This window comes from Tachysurus fulvidraco, chromosome 4 (assembly GCF_022655615.1).
Source record: "Tachysurus fulvidraco isolate hzauxx_2018 chromosome 4, HZAU_PFXX_2.0, whole genome shotgun sequence".
Taxonomy (NCBI): domain Eukaryota; kingdom Metazoa; phylum Chordata; class Actinopteri; order Siluriformes; family Bagridae; genus Tachysurus; species Tachysurus fulvidraco.
Genome location: NC_062521.1, coordinates 3,762,970 through 3,784,705, shown reverse-complemented (window position 1 = coordinate 3,784,705; position 21,736 = coordinate 3,762,970). Strand labels below are relative to the sequence as shown.

The window sequence follows — 21,736 nt, the reverse complement described above, 5'->3', positions numbered from 1 at the left end:
ACTAAATCCTGCGTTGTTTTTTTCATTCTGTTGTTATTCCTTATGTTTGGTTTCCAGAGATGGCTCCCCATACTGTGAGAAAGATTATCAGCTCCATTTCGGAGTGCGCTGCGAAGCCTGCAATCAGTTCATCACTGGCAAAGTGCTGGAGGTAGAACGATTCCCTCGTCCACGTTCCTTCCTTCCTTCATTTATTATTGAACAGAGAAAACAAATCCTTGCAAACAGTTTCTCTCTGGTTGGTTAAGAGTATTCGATGGCTCCACCTCTGAGTACTTTGACTAGTGCTACATGTAGAATAGTACAGTCTTGTACTGGAGTTGAAACCCAAGTTGAACTGGGGCACAGTTGTGCAACAGGACTGACTTTAGACGCGGTGGTGTGTGTGTGTGTGTGCAGTTGGGTGGGTAAACCAGCGATTGTGCTAAAAGCAAAAGAAGGGTGTGTTTATGATTACGAGTGCGTGTAGCATCAGGAACACGCACTCGACGTCTTGTAGAACTTTTAGCTGTAATTATAGGAGTAGTTAATTAGTCGCGTTAACGTTATTAAGAGACAGAGTTCTTCCACCTGAGGCATTTTCTCATCTAAGAGCTTCTTGAAAGCGAATACTTCTGGGTCTTGTGTTTCTGAGAGGCATGAATGCATTTGTAAAGTGCACTTTGCTTTAAGAGGCAGCAGAGTACAATACACGGTGCCCTTCAGGCAGGTGAGTACGGAAACATGACCATGTCCGGAAAACATCTCTATATTCTTCCAGACTGGATATGGATGTGAGAAAAATGTGATATTTTACATTCATAAGTTCATGCTACGAATTCAAAGAAATGTTATAATGTGAGATCCTGTGTTATTAAAAGATGGCAGCATTTCTTGTGTGTGGAAATGATTCAGTAATGGGTCCAGAACCTTCTATATAATGTGGTAAAGATGTAGCGGGTTTGATTGACCTTTCTGTGGATTTAAAGGAATATCAATAATATTAAAAGCTCCAAGAAAAAAAGCACACTTTTGTTTCTTTCCTTTAATCGTGGGTTGTTGTTTTGTTTGTTTGCCTTGGATCTTTTTATAGCTGTTTTTTTCTAATTTTTATTATTTTGGTCAAGATCAAATCAAAATCTTGTGTTGTTTGTGTGTGTCTCTAGGCAGGTGACAGACACTACCATCCTAGCTGCGCTCGCTGTAGCAGATGCAATCAGATGTTCACTGAAGGAGAGAAGATGTACCTGCAAGGTCAGACTGAAACTTTCACATGAACTTGAAAACACTGAACTGTTGCTTTTTTCTCAGCCTTTTTTAACCAAACGGGTTCTTGAGTATCCGGTTTGGCTGAGATTTTGCCTATTGTGTACCTTAAGTCTTTAATGAGTCTTTATTCTCTCTCTCTCTCTCTCTCTCTCTCTCTCTCTCTCTGTGTGTGTGTGTGTGTGTGTGTGTGTGTGTGTGTGTGTGTGTGTGTGTGTGTGTGTGTGTGTGTGTGTTGTTTTTATATTTTTCTTTTCTTTAGGATCGACTGTTTGGCATCCGGGCTGCAAGGACTCTACAAGAACAGATGACAGACAAAGGGTGAGAATCTTCTCATGTCTTTATCCGTTCCTCGACGCTCCCCCCCTGTCCTCCTGTATTCATGTTTTGTATGTCAGGGTGTGAAGGTTCCGTATTTAGATTCTTCTGACACCAGATGTCTTGTCCAACGTCCACTTTCCCTTCCTTCACAGCTGTTGCCCGCGTCGCTAGCTCTCCTCGCCAAATCCGAAAGGCAGGTACTGTATTTGCTTTCGGCTGCGCCACACGGATGCCTGCCTTGCTCCCCTGACTCAGAGCGCCATCGCTAGTTCGAATGCTCACACAAAGATCCACTGGCATTGTGTCATTGAGATGTTACCCAGTCATCGATGCTTTGATTAGCTTTGCGTGATTCTCCTTACCATTGGCTGAAAAGATCTCACATAACATTTTTTTTGAGGATCTAATTAAAATATATACATTTCTGAATCTCACGAGCCATTTTAGTGGCCATGTAATGTATAGTTTGTGCTTAAAGAAGCAGTTTGTAATTTTTACAACACTCCCAGTACTACTAGTGTTAGAAATTTTAAGAAAAATAACGACCTTCCATATCCAAGCCCATTCCCAACTCCCTCAGTGACCTAATGTACCAGCTTAAGTACATTTAGCAAGGGGAGGAGGGCCTTTATGGGCCAGAAAAAAAAAAATCTGAACAGAATGAATGGAACTTCACCTCATGTCCATATTCTGAATCACACTTCGTTAGGCATTATATGGTTAAGATAGGACATCTTTGAAATATTACAAACTGCAGCTTTAAAGCTATTACTCTACCAAATTCACATGCTGATGGACACAAAAATTCAGCCACATCCAGACGCACCCGCTCTGTCAATATATATACAGCAAGGTTCAAAAGTCGAAGTCCACTAGCGATCCTTATTTATTTATTTATTTGTTTGTTTGTTTGTTTGTTTTTAAGACGGTGATTGCACCATTGGCGTGCCAAATTACATCGACAGACATAGAACAAAAGTATAGGTAAACTTTCTCAGTTTGAGAAGTGCATTCAGTTTTTCGTTCCACTGAATAATCATCGTTAAAATACTCTATAAATATGATTTTGTTATGAAATGTGATGGAAAATACACATTTTTGTATTCTGTCTAACCCACCTAGCTTAAGATGCTGCATCATGGGACGAAGAAAAATAAGTTCACCCAATAGTTACACCAAATTATAACTCGAAAATATAAGATTCATTAAATCAACTGTAAACATTATGATGTTCTTGATGTTCTTATGGAATTAGCATGGATGCTAATTAACTACATTCTGTGTAATTGCTAACCCTATGCTAACCCTGGGTTGCTAAAGTAAGAGCAAGAAAATTGAAATTCTAGTAAAGTGAAATTCAAATGTAAAAGAAGTTCTAGTAAAGATTCACTTCACCCCTGATACAATGTTTAAACTACGAAGGAATACGTGTTCTTTGTTTCTTGTCGCTCTTGAGGAACGTATAAAGCTTCTGAAATGAACTAATGAACCAAATGTTTCGGAAAGGTTTGAGAAGAACGCTTTAATAGCCAAAGAGTTCTGATATATTTAAAGAACCACTGAGGAACCTAAAAAGCTTCTTTGTTGGGTTAATAATCCGATCTTTCGAAGGTGCCGTACTTTAGCCGTTTAAGGGGAAAACCTCTGATGAAGAACGTTTAAAGTTTCCACCAGCAGGACAAACTGCTTGCTTTATACCTGATCAGTTTGAAATAGAAAGCAGTTTTGGTTTTAGACTCAGACCTCATACCTGTGAGACCTCTGAACCCTGTGGTATATACAGTACATATACTTTTCCATCTCCAGATCCAGTCCATAGTCATCATCCGTCGTATTGCTGGATCAGGTTTGGTCGCTTAAAACGTATTTACTTGAAGGATTAGCCTGTCATAATCCTACGTTCCTCTCTTCCTTCATTATTTCTCCCACCTGACCATCCTGCTGTGTTATTTTTTTCTGCATTCTCATGTCGGGTGATTACTCGTTTCTTGAAAAATCTTAAAAATGACGTTTATTTTCTATCATTTTACTGCTTTTAATCGTAATAACGTTTAAACTAACGTTTTAGCGCCCCCCGGTGGAGATGACCGTGCTTGCCTTTCATCATTAAGTAGCTGAATCCCAGTTAGATTTATTGACCGATTAACAATTAATATCATACAAATTCTTTCTGTTTAACACTCAGATGGTTGCAGTACATCATGTTGTTTATTGTATGTTAACGATCGGTGGACAGGCCTCGGCAGTGAGCGTGTTAGTTCCTGGTTCTAAACTTGTGTTCGCTCCACAGCCGACACGCTCGTCATCCGAGAGTGTGTGTTCCAGACCTGGTTCAAGCATACCTAGCTCACCGGGTCACACCATATATGTAAGTGCTGCCCACACACACACACACACACACACACACACACACACACACACACACACACACACGTGAATAGAGGTTAGTGACAGAGCGAATGTTTACAGCTGCTATGATGTGAGTGATAACTTGTTTCGTGGACGTTCGATAAAACTTTACTTGTAACTGTAAACGGATAAAAAGTACAATGTGTTCTTTATCTATTGATCTATTGAGTCTCCAAACCGATGAGGCAAATGAGAAAATAAACTATTGATGATTGTGATGATAATTACCTTGATTATTTTATCCCTCGCCTGTTTTCCACCTTCCTCTCGATCATATGAACTCATAGATCTTGTAGTTAGTATTTCTTTTTTTCCTTACCGGATCTTGTTTTGTAGCTAAACATAAACAGCTTTCTCTTCGACCTTTTATGATCAATTCTTGTCTGTGCTTGTACGTGTTTTTTCCCCCATGTTTTCCCTACAGGCAAAAGTAGACAATGAGATTCTCGATTATCGGAATCTCGCTGCCATTCCCAGAGTCAAAGCCATTTATGACATCGAACGTCCTGACCTGATCAACTACGAGCCGCTTTACACCACTTCCCTCGACGAGATGGAGGAGAGAGAGAGTGTTGGAGAGGTAAATCTCCCTCAACATTTTAAGAGTGTTTACTGCACTATATAAAAACTATAATATAAACCAATATCCCTTTAATTTAACAGTAGGGTGCAAAAGTCTGAGTCCAATAACAAGAACTGCTCTTATTTCATTTACCGTCATCGATTATTATTACATGATTTACTGAGGCAAATCAGTTGCTCTTTTTGTTTGCACTTCACTTGATTTTTCTTTTTCTTTTCTCGAATATCGGATTCTAACTCATTAATTTTTCATAACTTATGAAATAAAAGCAGTTCTTGGTAGTGGACTCAGACTTTTGGGTCCTACACTTTGTTAACAGCTTCAGAGCTTGAGGCGTGAGCGCTCTCCCATGCCAGATGACCGAGTAAGTCGTGCTCCAGCTAGAAGACCTAGACATGTGTTCTTCACCCCATCACACCGTCTATACCTCACTGTGGCTTTCATTGTAGCACCATGATATTCATTCATATGCATGTGTGTGTGGGTGTGTGTGTGTGTGCCTTTGTGTAGCAGTTGTCACATTCATGATGCACAAGAAGGTTTTTCTTATCACCTTATGCTTTAATCTCCATCTTCAATGCACTATTGCTAATTCATTACTCGTTTCAGCTATGTCACGTTGCCCTGTTTCTATTTTTATTTTTTTAAATAATGTCATACAGCCATCTAAAAAGTCTCATTGATTTGCCAACACTGCAATAATGTGTTAAATGTATAGTTTAGGGAAGAAAAAAAGACACACTTAAGTTTTATTTATTTTAATTTTATTCTATTCACTTTTTTTTAATTCATTCTTTCAGACACCAAGAACTATGTCGCCGATCCCGTCTGCAGATGTACGTACCTATGTATGAGTATCAAACATAATTCCCAGTAGTTTCAAGAGTGTGTGATTCAACATGAATTGTGTGTGTGTGTGTGTTTAGAGTTTTTATGACATGAAGGGTCACATCTTGCAGCGCTCGACGAGTCAGGGCTCTATCGGCTCGCCCATCTATAACCGCCACTGTTACACACCGACCCTTTCTCGATCCCCACAGCACTTTCACCGACCTGGTAAGAAGAATAAGCTTCTGCCTTCACGTGGACAGATGTATTATGGGAAATGAGAGATTTTAGAGATATAAAGAACTATTAAAATGGCAAGAATTTTCTTTATTATTTGAATCCTCGTTACGAAGAAGCTTTATAACATGTGAATGTCTCGCTTATAATCTCACTTTTAACTCATTCTAAAGTAAAATGAGAATAACTATTGTAAATAATAAATCGTTTATCTTATCTTAAATTATGTACGTGAAGATTGAACTGCCGATAACATTTAATTCAAGTTTAAATTCTATTATATGCTGTTATTTCATTCCGCACCCCAGTTATTCTCTTCTGGACTTGATACAGACTTCGAGCAGGCGTTCGCATTGTTTTGATTGTTAAGGACTAAAAAAAAGTCTCTTCAGCCCTATACTCGTTGACATATGACCTTTTTGATTCAAGGCCCCGAGCCATCCAGTGGGCGGAGCTCCCCTGGGGCCAGCACACCCCCACTCCCTCTGACCCCGAAACATTTTCATCTGCCAGGTACCGAGGATGCTATGCAGCACCTCTTGTCCTGTGTGTAGTCACATCGTATATATGCTTCACTCTCCGTGTCTCGTCCTCGAGCAGTACCTCGTGGTGTGTTCACACGATCCATGTTGAATAATTACGTGAAAATCTTAAGAGTTGCGTGATTTATTTATTTGTTTGTTTGTTTGTTTGTTTGTTTGTTTGTTTATTTAGTTATTTATTTATTTATTTATTTATTTTCTGGTTCCCAATTTCAGGGACAATCATCTCATAACACTCTCTACCATGTCTTGTGATGATGCATGGCAGATCTATTGCTAGCATTAACTTTTAGTGTTAGACTTTTTCTTTCTTTTTTTTTTTTAATTATTATTTTAGGGTATTTTTTTAAGTGCTTAGAAAACATTTTTTGTCTTTCTCTTCCAGATCAGAGTGTCAACATGTACAGGAAGCCACCCATCTACAAAAAGTATGGTAGGGACAGAACAGTTTCTCTTCTCAGCTAATGCAAGATAAAAGAGATTGCAGGGTTCAGGATTCTTGTGTTCATGAGATAGTGTTCCAGTTAAACTCTTGGTGGATGATGCTGCGTCGTGGGTAATGGGATAACTAGCAAACCCTTCTAACTGCTCTATACGTATTTGCCGCTATTCATTATACAGTGACCTATGGGCTAGCATCATTCTTATATCCTAGTTCCCCCTGCTTTACTACAATCCAGATTTGGCTGCCTTTACAGCCGAAAGCAGGTCTGCAGAAGACATCATCAAATCGGCCAAATTTCCATCGGCACTTGCTCCCGGTCCAGAAGACGTACCTAAGATAGAGACCGAGTGCTGGGTGTGTCAGTCAACCAGTAGTACTCTAGGTACTGTATGTCAGCGTTACACGCCTATTTGCTATGGACACCACTCCTGGCTTGCTGATGCTGTTTTCCTGTTCCCACCCCCACCTCCACCCCGTTTTAGTGGATTAAATGGATTAGTCCACTGAGACTTTCAACTGTCTAAATAAGGAGTGGATGAAGAGTGATGGCTTTGCCTTTAGTTTCCTTCTGTTTTGGTTGAATGCACTGGAAAAGCAGTCGCTCGTATATTATGATAGCTTTATGAAGTTTTTTTACTTGACTTTTGGTTCTTATGAACTTTTTCCAGCTATGCAATCACATCATTTTCACCTAAATGACCAAGAAACATGATCAAAACTATGTTCATTCTTATCATCTTTCAATCCAGAATCCATGGAGTAAATGGATATGTTACCTACCGTGTCTTGCGTTTGTATTCACCATCATTAATGGTGATCATCACCACTGAAATGGACTTAATAATTTAGATATCCGATGATGTTGATGTCAAGGAGAAAATTAACATAGTTTTCAAAATTATTGAAATTCTCACAGCATTGGGAAGGCCATCGAGTGAAGCATGGTGGAGCAAGCATCATGTTAGAACCAGTACTAATGTAGGAGCTTCAAACCAATGCAATCACAATTCTTCGATTTTCTAAGAGGGGTATATATTATGCAAGCCACTGTAGTGTGATAGCATTATTATTAATCTCATTATTAATGTTTGTTTAACTTGTAGTGCCATCAAAAGTCATTTAAAAAGAATCAAGTTAATTAAAAGGTATTAAGTTCAGGTGAAAACTGATCGTTGCATGTGTAAACACATACCTCTCGCATTAATCTCTGCTCTTGTACATTTTATTGGCTGTGACTTGAATAAATGCCAGAAATTATGCAAGGACAGGGATGAGAAAAAAACTCCCACACTCTTAGAAAGAAAAATCTGATAGACTTATCTTTCTTCAGTCCAGTTATTCTTTTCTAAGAGTTTATTCTTGTCGTTGCAACAGCTTTTTTTCCCCCACAAGAAAAAGTTTTTCTAAAGTTGTTGCAACAGCAATCCATCCACCTGACATGATCAATCTGCTTGTCTTTATTTCATCTTTATTTTTTTCTACACACTTATGCTGTCTTTATTTATCCATGTATTCATATATTCATCCATCATTGTTTTAAAGCGTGAGAAAACCTTGTGCTTGTAGATTTTTAATTTTATTTAGTGAGGTAAAGAGTACAGTGTGTTAGTACTGTACATTATTAACATGCCCTTGTTTATTAGTTTATTCTTGGAGGGACTTGGAATTCAAATGTGAATTTCCATCTGGTGCTAATTCTTTTTGAATGTAGATGTAATAAATTCAAATCATTTTTACAGTTTTATGAGTTAAGGTTAAACATGTCTATTTTTAACCAGGCTCTGAAGGGGGGAGACGGAGATCCCGAGAGGAGGATGAGGAGGAAGTTCAGAAACGTAGACAACTCCAGGAAGAACATCTCACCAGGGTAACCCAAAGCATGGACATAAGAAAATGACAATAATTACTTCACCAATGGATAAACAAAGCTGCTTGATTAAAAAGCTAAAATGACAACGAGACGCAATTCAGCGATCTATGATTATCTGTTGCTAATGACAACTGCGTTTCCATTGTCTTTCTAGAATATTTACTTATAGCCTTCGTGTTTGTGGTACATTTTGAGGTACAAACAGCAGCTAGATTTTGATGCGGCCGAATGACAATAATATCAAAACCAGAACTGATGAGATTCAGCCAATATTCAAGTCCAACTTGACCTGAAATTATTCTGGCTTGAAGCGATCTGCCCCAAAAAGGGGAGTAGTATACAGCAGATATTTTCTTCTTTTTTTTTTCTTTCCCAGCATGGAAAAAATACTTGTATGTCTCCAAATATTTCCGAAGTATGGAACTTGCTATTTACTATATTGCAATAGCATTAGTTCTGTACAGGTTCTGTTTGACTGTGTGTGAGAACAGATGCAGTCTGGTCTTGGAAAGCTCATCCTGAAGGAAGAGAAGGAAAAGCAGCTGTTTCAAGAACGTCACACGCGAAGTCAGTCTGCACAAAGACCAACAAACGGCAACACAGGTGTGTACTCATTGTTGTAGCATTCAATTAGCATTTAGCTAGCTAAACAAAAATAATAAAGCTGTTGTTAGCTAGCATGACAGTATCATATGATTAAACTAGCTGTCTCAATACAAAATGCCGCAATAAATACAAAGAGTACCTAGCAACACCTTATCTTCCTAATCACTGAAATTCTAGCTAGATAATTCTGCTAGCATTCAGCTGGTTTGTGTGATTGGAGTTATTGTTATGTTAGCTAACATTTGTCAGTTAGCCTTGGCTCATGACCCTTGCTCAAAAAGGGAGGAGTAAAAAATGCTCAACAAAAGTATGTGTGATTACATTATTTATTAAAAATATTCTTTTTTGTGGTAGATTAGATTTTAGCCCAGCTTTTTAAGTATGTCTTGTTTTTTGGATATTGATTTACTGTTTTCTTGAAATTGCAGATCCAAATTCTCCTGCCAAAACGGGCTCACTTCCTGGCTACGGGCGAAGTGGGTTGCATAGGGTAAGCAACATACAGTATATGATATTTTTTCATTTTTTTTATATTGCTGCCAGTTTATATCTGCTTATACGACTTCATGTGACTAAATTAGTTGCTTTGCATCATTTCGTCAGCCTCAGTCAACTGACTTTACTCAGTACAACAGTTACGGAGACGTCTCTCCAGGAGGACGAGGTTCGTTCACAAACTGCCCGTGAATACTGACATCCTATTAGTTTAGAGTTAATTCATTTTAGCTGAATACTGAATTGATGTTTTTGCTTTCCTTTTTTGCAGAATTTCAGGTAAGTGTTACGGCATCAGATTTTACTTCAGGCCTTATATCATGTCATTCTTTCATATTTCAGTTCTAATTGTTTGGCTATGTTTCATGAATGCAGCAGTTGCTATAGAACATGCATATTGTAATTCCAAGCTAAATATAACATGCTCTGACGGATGTTCTCTCACAACATCTGTGTCATCAATATGACTATAGTTAATATACATACACTTAGAATCTGTGTTCGGCTTCACTCTTTTAGCTTTAGGATTATTATAATTATTATTAGTTAAACTGTTCTTCCCAGATTTCTCCAAATAAAAACTATTTTTATTGACTCACATGAATGTTAGATTTGTTGTGTTTTTGACAGTCAGTCCATTTGTGTATCTGTAGCCCTTGCAGGATGGCCATCGTCCTGTCAGCAGAATGGACAGGGGGGTTTCGATGCCTAATATGCTGGAACCAAAAGCAAGTATCAACCCTGTTCATTGGTTACCGCCCTTTCCTTCATGCACTCTTTGATTGTACTGCTTCAAACAAAAAGTTCCAGACTCTATTACCACACATCATATCAACTGTATGATCCCTATTAATAAAACAATCAACTTTTCCAGTATTGGTGACCTCAAGAATTGTGATGCACAAAAATTTCATTTCTGTGTTCTATTCTCATGCTCTCATGACTCCTGATCAGAAATGAGCAAGAAGGGGATGATCGTAATGACTGTATATATTGACATATACATCTATCATAACCATGTTGTTTTGCAGAATCCTCTTTTATTGGCTTATTAGACTAAAATTCACACTTTAGCACCAAGAAATGGTTGCCCTTCTGACACATAACTTCAGGCTATCTCTTATGAAGGTATATCCTTACGAAATGCTCGTGGTCACCAGCCGTGGCCGAGCCATGCTGCCCAGAGATGTGGACAGAACCCGACTGGAGGTAATGGTTCTCCAGTCCTTTAAAGTATTTACGGAAGCTTCAATTGACTGCAAAGATATTTAGTGCTTTTATAACACAAACTATGCTTCACTTTGGGCTCCATCACTCTTGTTTTGATTATTTTCCTTGTATAACAGCAGTTTGTGAAGCTCAGGAAAGAGAGCTTAACTAGGAAGTAGGAAAGGCTCTTAGCTCCTGTTCCTGAGGTTGTTGGTTACTATCCAGGCTTCTTCCTGTTCCTCGTAAAGTGACAGGAGGTTGTAAGGCGTTGACTTGGCAGTATTCAAGATAAACTCTAAAGACAAGCTGGCCCATGTCTGGCATTTTAGGAAAGCTCTCTACTGTCCTTAACTAACCTGACAAGATTTCTGACAGAAGCAGTATGCTAAATTCTTAAATGTCCATAATCTTCACTGCTAACACTAGCTAACTAACGCTACTGTACCTAACCTGACTAAATTTCTGAAAGGATTTCTGTTTCTCTTTTATGCTCTTTCCAGCGGCACCTGGCTCCAGAAATGTTCTTTGAGATATTTGGGATGGACATTCAGGAGTTCAATAAGTTACCTCTATGGAAGCGCAACGACATGAAGAAGAAAGCCAGACTCTTTTAACCATAAAAAAGACACAATACAGTACACTTCTGTAATGTAGCCATATATTTGCTTGTAATCTCTCTTTCTTTCTATCACGGCCATTGTATGTGCATATAGGAAGGGACTTGGAGTGATTTGACTGTTTTATGTTTATTGGTTAGCACAACATAGTACTATGGTACCATCATTTTAAACAAAAAAGTGACATTAGCACATAAGCACTGAATGTTCAGACCTTTATGTATTTATGTCCCTTGTGCTTGTTTTCCTCCTTAACAGACATTTTCTTTTCTGCTTACTTTTCCTTAGGTAACTTCCGCTCGCATAGAAACTTAAGACATTGTCGCAATGATTTCACAGGTAATTGAATGTAGTCGCAGTGAACTTTCACGTATGCTTGTATGTTGGTACGTCTTTATGTAAGATGTTATAAGCACTAGTAAAGTTCTCCATATTTTCCACATTTACTCCTTTAAAGTCTGCCACTCAAATATTTCTTGTTTATCTATATTTTTGTCATTTAATTACTGAACTTTAGTCAAACCCGCACTGTACACATCCTAAAAACAAGCTGGATCTGGTTCATTATTCATATTCCGAACGGAAAACCGCACTGCCATTTATTCTATGTATGAATGACGAAGTGAAACGGTTGATAAACTGTGATAGACAGCAACACCAAAGGTATGGCCATGCCTAAGAGAGCAAAAACAGCACTGGGTTTTTCTCAGGATCCTTTCCACTGAAGGCTTAAAAGGACCAAATGTTTATTGCTCATGTAAATTATAGTTTCAGACACCGATGTCAGAGCAATTTTTTTTGTTGTAGCTTTGTTTGGGTGGTAGGTCAAGGAATGGCATGGCTTCTTCCTCTGACTCTCTCTCTCTCTCTCTCTCTCTCTCTCTCTCTCTCTTTTCACATTCAAAACCATACTCAAGTTCTTTCAGCTCTGTTTGTCGGTCGAAACTAATTTCCATGTTAATCTGACTGCTTGCAAAACACCAGGATTTGACAAGCGACAAAATGTGAACTCTTCGTGAATATTTTATTGATGTAAAAAGCTTCTGGTTAATAAAATGCAGCAAATCAGATGGCACATTACGTCTTTGTTTCTGACTGTTACATTTATGGCGTTTGGCAGGTGCCCTTATCCAGAGCAATTTACATTTTATCTCAATTTATATAACTGAACAATTGAAGGTTAAGGGCTTTGCTCAGGGGGAAAGGATGAGCAGATTGTTGGACCTGAGATTCAAACTCACAACCTTCAACCAATCAGTGGGCCAACACCTTAACCACTACATAGTATAGTACAAAAGGCTGAGACCACCTATTTTTTTAAATTGCATGAAAATGCATTCATTCTCTTTTCAGTCAAACCCTCATGCAGTACTACAGTAACTTACATACAAGGTCAATATTCAAATGTACAGATTTCATACTGTTTTCTAATACATTTTCCCACTGCTATTTATTTTTTCTAAGTAAAGATAGCAATTACATACATGTCCATACAAAGAAATGTGATTCATGGAAATGCAATTATCTGTGCAGATAATCATGAAGCTGCAGCAATAATAAAATCATGCAGAAACAAGTTAATGTTGTCGTTATGCATACGATTGGGTGAATAAGACACCATGGCAGAATTGTTGGTGTAAGATGGGCTCAGTTTTTTTATTAAATAAAATGCTGATTTCCTGGAAATAGTACACATTGGTGGCATGGATTTAGGTCAAACTAAATATGTTTTTATATTTAATTTTCACTGTTTTACCTGTAACTTACTAAATAAAATACACGCTCTATCTGTTAGAAACACACAGGAACACATGGACACCAGAGGGCGCATTAGGTTTAAACCGGTTTAGCGAAGACTCGACAAGACTTCATTACATCTCATAGACTCCAATTTATTTTCACAACCACCTGGAAATGCCTTGTTATTTCACCTCAGGTGGTGATCTACGGCCAGGTTTATACACATGATCCTTAATCACCTCATTGTTCTTCAGAGACAGAAATGCATTCAAGTTTATTCCCAATAAAAACAATACAATAATATTGAGTAGTGTGGTGGTATAGTGATGTCCTACTTACACGAGTAATAATTAATGCCATTTTAATAGATTGAGTATTCAGATGAAATATTTTTATCCTGAACTACCAGATCTTCCAGACCACTTTATGTCATGGCTGTCTGATTTTGGACAAAGAAGTTGAACCATAAAGGTGGACATGATGCATTGTGGGTTAAGTGGCTCTGCTGGTTTACAGCTTCGTGGCCTGTAAACGCTCAAACAGAGACACGCAGACAAACAAGACACTGTTTGTGTTAAAGGGATGGGCTACAGTGTACACAGATCCCAATCTATTTTATTAAACATTTATAAAACATGCCATGTCCGTGTGTGTGTGTTTGCCATTGAGTGCCAGTCTAATAACTGTTCCCTCATCCAGTGTTGCTTCATCTGCTAAAATATCCTTCCTGCGTAATACCACACAATTTAGTGAAAACAGTATTGTAACCAATCAAAAAACGAGTGTCGAAAGGAACCGGTGTGTTTGTTTGTTTTTTACAAATTAGAAATGTTATTTTTTTCTCTCACATCACAGCAATTTGACTGGGATTACAATTTTTTATTCATTAAACCAAGACATGAAAAGTTTTTTTTTATCACACTGAATGCTGTTGATTGTCAAGTTAACACCTACCGACCGAGCCGATTTAAATTCAAGAGCGCTGAGGTAAAAAAAATAAAATAAATTGTTGTGCACTTGGAATATATAATAGTGCCTGTTTTGTTGACAACTGGGTTCATTTTATTTGGGCTTTTTAATGCTCAAACAACAGGTGTCTGTCTTTGAAATGAACAGATTATTGAATTTTTGTTATTTGTTGTATGGGTGTGTTTATGTCTGTCTATGTAGTGTGTGTGTGTGTGTGTGTGTGTGTGTGTGTGTGTGTGTGTGTGTGTGTGTGTGTGTGTTTGTACAAAAGAACCAGACAGTAATCAATATCATGACTCCTCTCATGCTGGGTTAAGAGTGCACTTGTTAACAATGCTGTCTTTAATTAAACTCCTGCTGTTTAGAGGTTTTAGCAGTCTTGAAAACAACATTCTCCCTCTGTTTGTCTCATCTCAAATGCTCCCATGGGCATTTCCTCTCAATCTGCCCACATGAGTCACCACCGAAGCACACTTTTAGTGCACTTCCAGTTACCCAGTAGATGAAGGACATCCACAGCAGGAAACGGTAAAGACATCTTTCTTTCCTCCCTCCCATGATTTAAGATGCCCAGAGGGACTTGCAGACGCTTCTACCGATAGGTCACTCAACTTGACCTGTTAGACCGGAGCTGATCAGAATTTGCACTGGGAATAAATGTAACTGGAACCAGTGTAACAGAAGCTGATGGTGAATCCTTTGACCTGCTCCTGAACGTAGAACATGTTTGGGTTCAAATATGTTTAGCACAGAATTCAATTCAATTCATCCCCCCCCCATTTAGGTCAAGTATGAGCTCACACAGCTTGGCCTAATTATTCAAGGATGGCCTGGGAAGCTAGCTAACATTAGTGACTGTAACAGTCTATTCTGACAATGCTAAAAGAAATTTGCAGCTCACTTGTTTTTCACTTGGAACTGAAAATCAAATATATTCAAATTAGCTGTTAAACTCTCTCAGTAATTGTATTCGTAATTATTTTTATAGACTTTCATTCATGCTGCCAACACATTAAAAGACTTTCCAGTTTACTCCAGTTATGCTTTTTTTGTGGTATTCTTGCACGTTAAGACAGAAACTGAGCCACGTCCATGTATATTTTGACATTATGGTTTATACAGTTGCTTCGTGTATTAGAAAACATCGTAATTGCTAGTAAATTTGCTTCTGTTTTTCTCATTTTGTAGCCATTTGATACTATGATGTCCTTAAATCTCGGCCTAATGTTGATGCTGCTAACAATCACAAATTAGTCCTTGTGAAATAGTTCCCTGGAACAACTTATTTAATATTTCTATTCAATCTAGCTTTATAATAAATGAGCATGCCAATGACTAAATATGTGATTGAAATGTTAAAAAATGATTAAAAATATTCCTGAGTTCCTATAAGATTCAAGTTAAGGTTTAAATCATACCGGGATAATTGAAGAATTTTTGCTGTATCTAAAACACACTGTGAAGCAATATACAAGATTGCTGCCAAAACTTTCCTGAGTTTGCACGGAGCACTGCTTGTGCATTTCTTTAGAAATGATGCCTACATGTCTTGGTACATAACCAACCTAAACAGCAGGTATTGCATTATGTGACAGCATGACAGGACGCACAATATTAATGGTGTAAGTCCTAAGAGAAGCTAATAAAGCCTGTATGAAGATGTCTCGTACATAGCAACAGACACACTTGACAGGACTGTTGACGTAAACATTCTTTTACAGGTTGACATGGAAACATGCAAAAGGTCTGAAAATGATGGATGGAAAATACTTGATGATAATGGTAAGTTTTGCCCAAAAGTTATCAAACAGGGACTGGTTAAAAGATTTACTAGTCCACCCATAGCAGTGTTTCACCCATTCCATGACCTTTAGTGAATATAGCTTTTAATCCAAAAGATACACAAAAAGGTACACAGTTGAATATGTGAACAATGCCACTCACACACAAATATCTGAAGTATCTGAAATGGAAGCACATTTTGGGTCTTAAGAGCTAATTACATGCATGTGTGTCCTCTTCAGTAAGAACTGCTGACTTTGCAGCTTATGTCTGTCTACAATCATCCAAGCAGCAAAATCCCATTTAGGGGTATGGTGTGTGTGGTGTGTGTGTGGTGTGCGTGTGTCAAAAGATGTGCTAATAACATTTAACTATTCTTCCGAAAAAATAATAGCATGCAGTTTAGATTAGTGTGTATGTAAGAGTTGTGCTAACATTTTTCACCTAAAGACCGTATGTGTGCTTGTGGCACACACACACTAACACACACACACACGTGCCTATTGCTAGGGGTGAGTGAATGTTTACTCTTCCTTCACTGCTGCCAGTAATGTGTTAAGGCTCAGACCTCCTGGGCAGGCTGCTGGAGGTGTGGAAGCTTTTTGTTTTTTTTAAGGAAAAATTCAGTGTTTGCCCTTTGCACCTCAGCATGGGGGCTGACACACACACATTAAACATCTACATTCATTATAAAGCATCTACAAAAATAAACTGAACTGAAGCTAGTTCCTAGTTAAACAGTCTGTTGTGGTATATCTGGAGTGAGGAAGTTTGACTGTGCATTCTTGTGGTAGTATGTAAATGAGTGTTGAAGTGTGCTGTGCTGTTCTGTACCCCCTGGGTAGCTGAATGTATAGTGTGATGATGTAAAAATGCTTTCAGGGTAATGTTTCTGAATGTGTGCAGGAGATGTGCCAGAGTGTGGGGTGTCATTAAACTCCAGGACCTAATGACAGTGAAAAGTGCATGAGTCATGGACAGAATGTCTGGTGCAAACACAGCAATTTTCCAGCTACAGGACTACTAGGTTATCAGTGGTGAGTGAGTGAGTGAGAGAGTGAGACTAGGAGAGAGGGAGGGAGAGAGAGTGAGAGAGTGAGAGAGAGGGAGAGAGAGAGGGAGAGAGAGATACACAGTAGTTGTTAAATTACAGTCACCATTCTTCACCATCACCTTCATCACTATCAGCTCAAACCAATCTGGCCACTTTTAATACATACTCTATATACTATACATCCAGTATATAAATCAATTTAATAATCAGGCTGTACAATACAACATATGTTTCCATATATGTTGTTTAACATCATGCTAATTCACTTTAATTTAGAACAGCCAATTAGCGTTAACAAATTAACAATCTTTAACAGCTAAATTAATTTAAACATTTAATTAACCATTTATTTGTCCACAAAATAGATGTCATGCTGAATCAGACAACTGATTAATGTAACACTTACACTTAAAACATTCATTTAACACATTCACCTTCTAGTTGGAACCTTCTACAAGTCACATGTTCAACAGGAAGTTGAACATGTGACGTCATCTGAATTTCCTGAAGCTCATGGAATATGAGGAAAAGTAAGTTCTTTTTTCTATAGATTTTTCTTTATTTTCATTAATGGGATAAATGAAAGTAAAATGTCAATTGTTAATCAAAGAATAATTGTTATTACTATTAACAGGTATATGAATTAACATTAATTCCAAGAATTAAGGAAAAAAAAAGAGAAACATATTGCTGGGAAAGGTGAGTTAACACATTTCCTGTAGGGTTAAATGCATAGTTTCTTGGCTTTAACGTTGAAAGATAATAAACATAAAGTGTCAAAGGGACTAAATGGCACACTAACGTCTTTGTTATCTTGTCAAACCAGGCAGGCCTGAGCACACCAGGATTATTGCAGTCTGTAGGCCGTTTCATAGTCAGTTGAATAAATACCAAACCATTTTCTGCATGATCAAATCTCACTTACTTGACTTACAATGCTTCCTTTGCTTTCATACGCTGTTCTCACTTGCTGGTTTATTCTGAAGAACTTTGATGAGCTGACATCTAAATGGCAAAACGAAATGAATCACTTTCAACACTCGCTCTAACAACAGTGTTAGTAGGCACAAGACCTTCATTTTTTTTTTTTTTTTTTAGAAAAAACACTATACCTTTTGTAAACACTTCACGCTTGAGGACTGATTGTGGGTTGCTATGGTTCTTTGCAGAGCACTTAACAGGAAGTGAGACAAATTTCAACACCTAATGAGGGACACGGAAAGGCATTGGGACAAAGATTGAACCATACAGATGAGCTCTAACTGCTGTCTGTGTAGTCCAACAACATTACACTTGGTAATTTAGAAAGGTTTCATTGTAGACCACCTTCACATACAATATGGCCACCATTTTGAGGAAAAATTGGGTCTGTCATATAAAAGGTTTCATTAATCTATGTGTCATTAAAAGCAGTGCACTTTCACTATACTTACTATATATGTCTTTTCCATCAGGCTGCCTCACAGCTACATTCGCTAGCTACGTTGTTGGATGTTTACCTCAGAAACATTAGTCGGTTAGCTAATATCTTTTTTGCCCTCTTTATAATAATAATATGGAAGACATTTCTTTTTCCAATAAACCCGTTTATACGACATGCCACCATTCTTTTGTGCTTTATTCCACAATGTGGCATAATGATATAATCACACAAAGCTTATACAAGATCCAGTGAGAGTGAGAATGCAGCATATTCGAAAAGTCGTCTTTCCTGTCTGGATTTGTGTAAAGCAACCCGGATTAAAAATGTAGCATATCACACAGGGATTATGTTTTCTCCATCTGCTCTGACTCTGTATATAACATCAACACTGGATATACAGGTTATGCTAACTTGTATACGGTGTCATTTGTGACACTGTTCATATTATTACTACATCTCAAAGGCTATCCCACACATTTTCAGTGGTAACTCATAATGATTCTGGTAGGTTAGTCAACTTATAGTGCTCAACAGGGTTGGGCACATGTTAGCGTTAAACATGAATTTATTATGTGACTGAAAAAATTTATGTCCATTTTCCTCTGTTGCTATTCAGTTTTTCTGTCTCAGTTTTCACTAGTAGCTAATTAGCACTGAATTGTTGAACAGTAAATAGATGTGCTAACTGCACTAGCAGAAACAGGAGCAGCATCACCTGCCTGTTGTTTATATGCTTTCCGTACCCATTACCATTGTATATCGTTATTATATCTCATGGACACGATTCCAGCAGATGCTGAACGCTCTCTCAGAGGAGACGCTCTGACGCCATCCCACAACCGTCTGTTTTAGGAATTACTGTTTACTCTGATCATTCGTGGGAAAACGAAGGCTGCTTTGGGTGTGGATGCATGTGTGTGTCTGTGTATGTGTGGGCAAATGCTAGGTCACATGTAAAAAGCTGTAATCCTCCTAGCATTAGCCTTTGTATATGATGATGGAGCAATTCAGTTTACTCATTGTTTTGGTTACTGCTCCTTGCGTACACACTGATCCATTCTGCGTTGTGGAGATTTGACTTAATATGTTGTAAAAGTACAAATATATGTTTACGACATAACTGTTTAGGCTGAACTCACTGAAAATGTACATAACATTGCAGAAGCAGTCACGACAACCTGATCTCACCTGGAGTTTGGAGGAATTTTGATGACGTTCGAAGACTGCTAATACCACCACTCATTCTAACCATTACTACAGTATTCTTTTCACTAGTAATGGCTCATGGTGAAAGCCTTAAAATCCTTAAAATACATTGACTGTCTTGGTCAACTATGCCTTGTTTAAATAGTGTTAATTAAGTCAGTAAATATATGATATTCTTTACAACTACTTTTTATTGTGATTTCTAGCTAAATATAAAATTTGTTAAATCTGTTAGAAAAAAGGTAAATACAAACCTACATACGACGAACCGTGTTAATTGTCACACAAGATAATATCCGGCATATGTAACGTCACATGGCCAGACATGATTAAATGTTCATTATATCCTGTATGCAGGTTTACACATGGATCTCATCGATGGTTGTAGTAATTCAGTAGATAATTAAAAGATAAAAATAATTCAAAATAATCAGAGAATCGTCTAACTGATCATTCATTCATTCATTCATTTTCTACCGCTTTATCCGAACTACCTCGGGTCACGGGGAGCCTGTGCCTATCTCAGGCGTCATCGGGCATCAAGGCAGGATACACCCTGGACGGAGTGCCAACCCATCGCAGGGCACACACACACACTCTCATTCACTCACGCAATCACACACTACGGACAATTTTTCCAGAGATGCCAATCAACCTACCATGCATGTCTTTGGACCGGGGGAGGAAACCCCCAAGGCACGGGGAGAACATGCAAACTCCGCACACACAAGGCGGAGGCGGGAATCGAACCCCGACCCTGGAGGTGTGAGGCGAACGTGCTACCCACTAAGCCACCGTGCCCCCCCTAACTGATCATGTCCCAAATAAATAAATAAATCAATAAATAGTATGTTGGAGAATAGAGAATATTTTAATAAATTAATTTCACAGTAATGCTTTTTTTATTTACATTTTTATCAAATAAAATTATTTACAATTTAAAAATAATTATTTAACAAATAATTATTTGGGGAAATTTGGAATATTCTAATATACTATGCCTTTTTTCTTCACACACAATTTGTCAAGTAGGTCATTTTTTTTATCCATAGTTTGTGGATTTAAAAAAAAATAAGATTTTACTATTGATTAAAATGGCTCTTGCATGCTTAGTAGAGTTATCATAATTTCTAAATCGGTAAAAATATACCATGTGCTTGCTATTAAGTTACTTTATAAACATTTTTATTTAACAGACACATGATGTACCTTTACCATAAAGTGTGAGATTGCAACAGTTGTGTTAAAGCTTCCTTTTCTTCGCAATGTAGTCTGTTTCCTTTGACCTGTGCCCTTTTATCAGGACGGCCATAAATTCTGGACCACTTTAGCATATAAGAGCAGAGATTATATCATGGTAATGTGGGGGGTAGGACAGAGGAGATGAAGGGAGATTGGCCTGTGTGTGTTTGTTAAGGACTACTAAGGAATTCAGGGGACGAGTCTTTTATATGCATCTGCAACATCAAGGGACAATGATGAAGCCCAGTTCTTATATGCTATGAGAGAGTGAATGAATTGAGTTTCTCGTTTTCTCTCTCTCTCTCTCTCTCTCTCTCTCTCTCTCTCTCTCTCTCTCTCTCTCTCTCTCTCTCTCTCTTTTCTCATTTCACTTTCTCCACTCTCAACCCAACTGCTGCTTTATGCAATGCTATCATCCATCTGTGTCACTTGCTTCATGTCAGCACTGCACTAATTGCAATGCCTTTTGAGATTTAGGTATATTTGTATTCTGAAAATGTCCTTTTTGTTTCTTTTTTTTTATTTATGGCTCAGTAATGAAAGGGATGCATTGAGTATATACTGAGTACATATGTCAAGCCCAACCAGGTACTTATAGTGCTGATGATACTAATTTCAGGACATTGTATTTCTCACTGAAACAAAAAAAAATATTCAGCAATATAATTTTAAAAAAGAATATAATAACAGTAAAGAGTTGTGGTGTCGTGTCCGAAAGATGATTACTTTCCTAAAGATTTTATCCATTGATCCATTCCATCTCTAATGTCTTCATTTTCAGTAATCACTTGCATTCCCTCACCAGTCCCTTTTTTTCTCTTTCTTGAAGTTTGGAAGGCAAAATACAAAACACGTCTCTAGTCATGTTCCTGAGGAACAGGAAATTTTTGTACGTGCAGCATGTTGTAAATTG

The 21,736-nt window shown here is 37.9% G+C and overlaps 1 protein-coding gene and 1 long non-coding RNA gene across 9 annotated transcripts in view; both read left to right on the top strand.

Annotated features, from left to right (window-relative positions):
* ablim1a (actin binding LIM protein 1a) overlaps nucleotides 1-12,487 on the top strand; it is a 29,484-nt gene extending 16,997 nt beyond the window's left edge. For 2 of the 6 annotated variants that reach the window (XM_027165748.2, XM_027165750.2), the window contains exons 6-23: nucleotides 58-151; nucleotides 1,146-1,233; nucleotides 1,508-1,566; nucleotides 3,857-3,934; nucleotides 4,400-4,555; nucleotides 4,878-4,922; nucleotides 5,359-5,394; nucleotides 5,485-5,614; nucleotides 6,053-6,136; nucleotides 6,551-6,598; nucleotides 8,389-8,477; nucleotides 8,972-9,083; nucleotides 9,515-9,576; nucleotides 9,690-9,750; nucleotides 9,853-9,860; nucleotides 10,235-10,309; nucleotides 10,710-10,790; nucleotides 11,291-12,487. In XM_027165748.2, coding sequence (XP_027021549.2) covers nucleotides 58-151; nucleotides 1,146-1,233; nucleotides 1,508-1,566; nucleotides 3,857-3,934; nucleotides 4,400-4,555; nucleotides 4,878-4,922; nucleotides 5,359-5,394; nucleotides 5,485-5,614; nucleotides 6,053-6,136; nucleotides 6,551-6,598; nucleotides 8,389-8,477; nucleotides 8,972-9,083; nucleotides 9,515-9,576; nucleotides 9,690-9,750; nucleotides 9,853-9,860; nucleotides 10,235-10,309; nucleotides 10,710-10,790; nucleotides 11,291-11,404 — 1,420 coding nt within the window. In that variant the 3' untranslated portion in view covers nucleotides 11,405-12,487. Of the gene's footprint in view, nucleotides 1-57; nucleotides 152-1,145; nucleotides 1,234-1,507; nucleotides 1,567-3,856; nucleotides 3,935-4,399; nucleotides 4,556-4,877; nucleotides 4,923-5,358; nucleotides 5,395-5,484; nucleotides 5,615-6,052; nucleotides 6,137-6,550; nucleotides 6,599-8,388; nucleotides 8,478-8,971; nucleotides 9,084-9,514; nucleotides 9,577-9,689; nucleotides 9,751-9,852; nucleotides 9,861-10,234; nucleotides 10,458-10,709; nucleotides 10,791-11,290 lie in introns of those variants that run through there. The other 4 variants (XM_027165751.2, XM_027165749.2, XM_027165752.2 and 1 more) reach the window with 4 other exon arrangements.
* Nucleotides 12,488-16,660: 4,173 nt separating this feature from the next.
* Nucleotides 16,661-19,519, top strand: LOC113655230. Of its 3 annotated transcripts, XR_003443653.2 has the most exons (5): nucleotides 16,661-17,482; nucleotides 17,587-17,651; nucleotides 17,779-17,826; nucleotides 17,939-18,008; nucleotides 18,122-19,519. It is a non-coding gene; the product is annotated as an uncharacterized LOC113655230 (long non-coding RNA). The 3 variants fall into 3 exon arrangements; XR_007140454.1 differs by having other exon boundaries at nucleotides 17,779-18,008; XR_007140453.1 differs by having other exon boundaries at nucleotides 17,779-19,519.
* The last annotated feature ends 2,217 nt before the right edge of the window (nucleotides 19,520-21,736 follow it).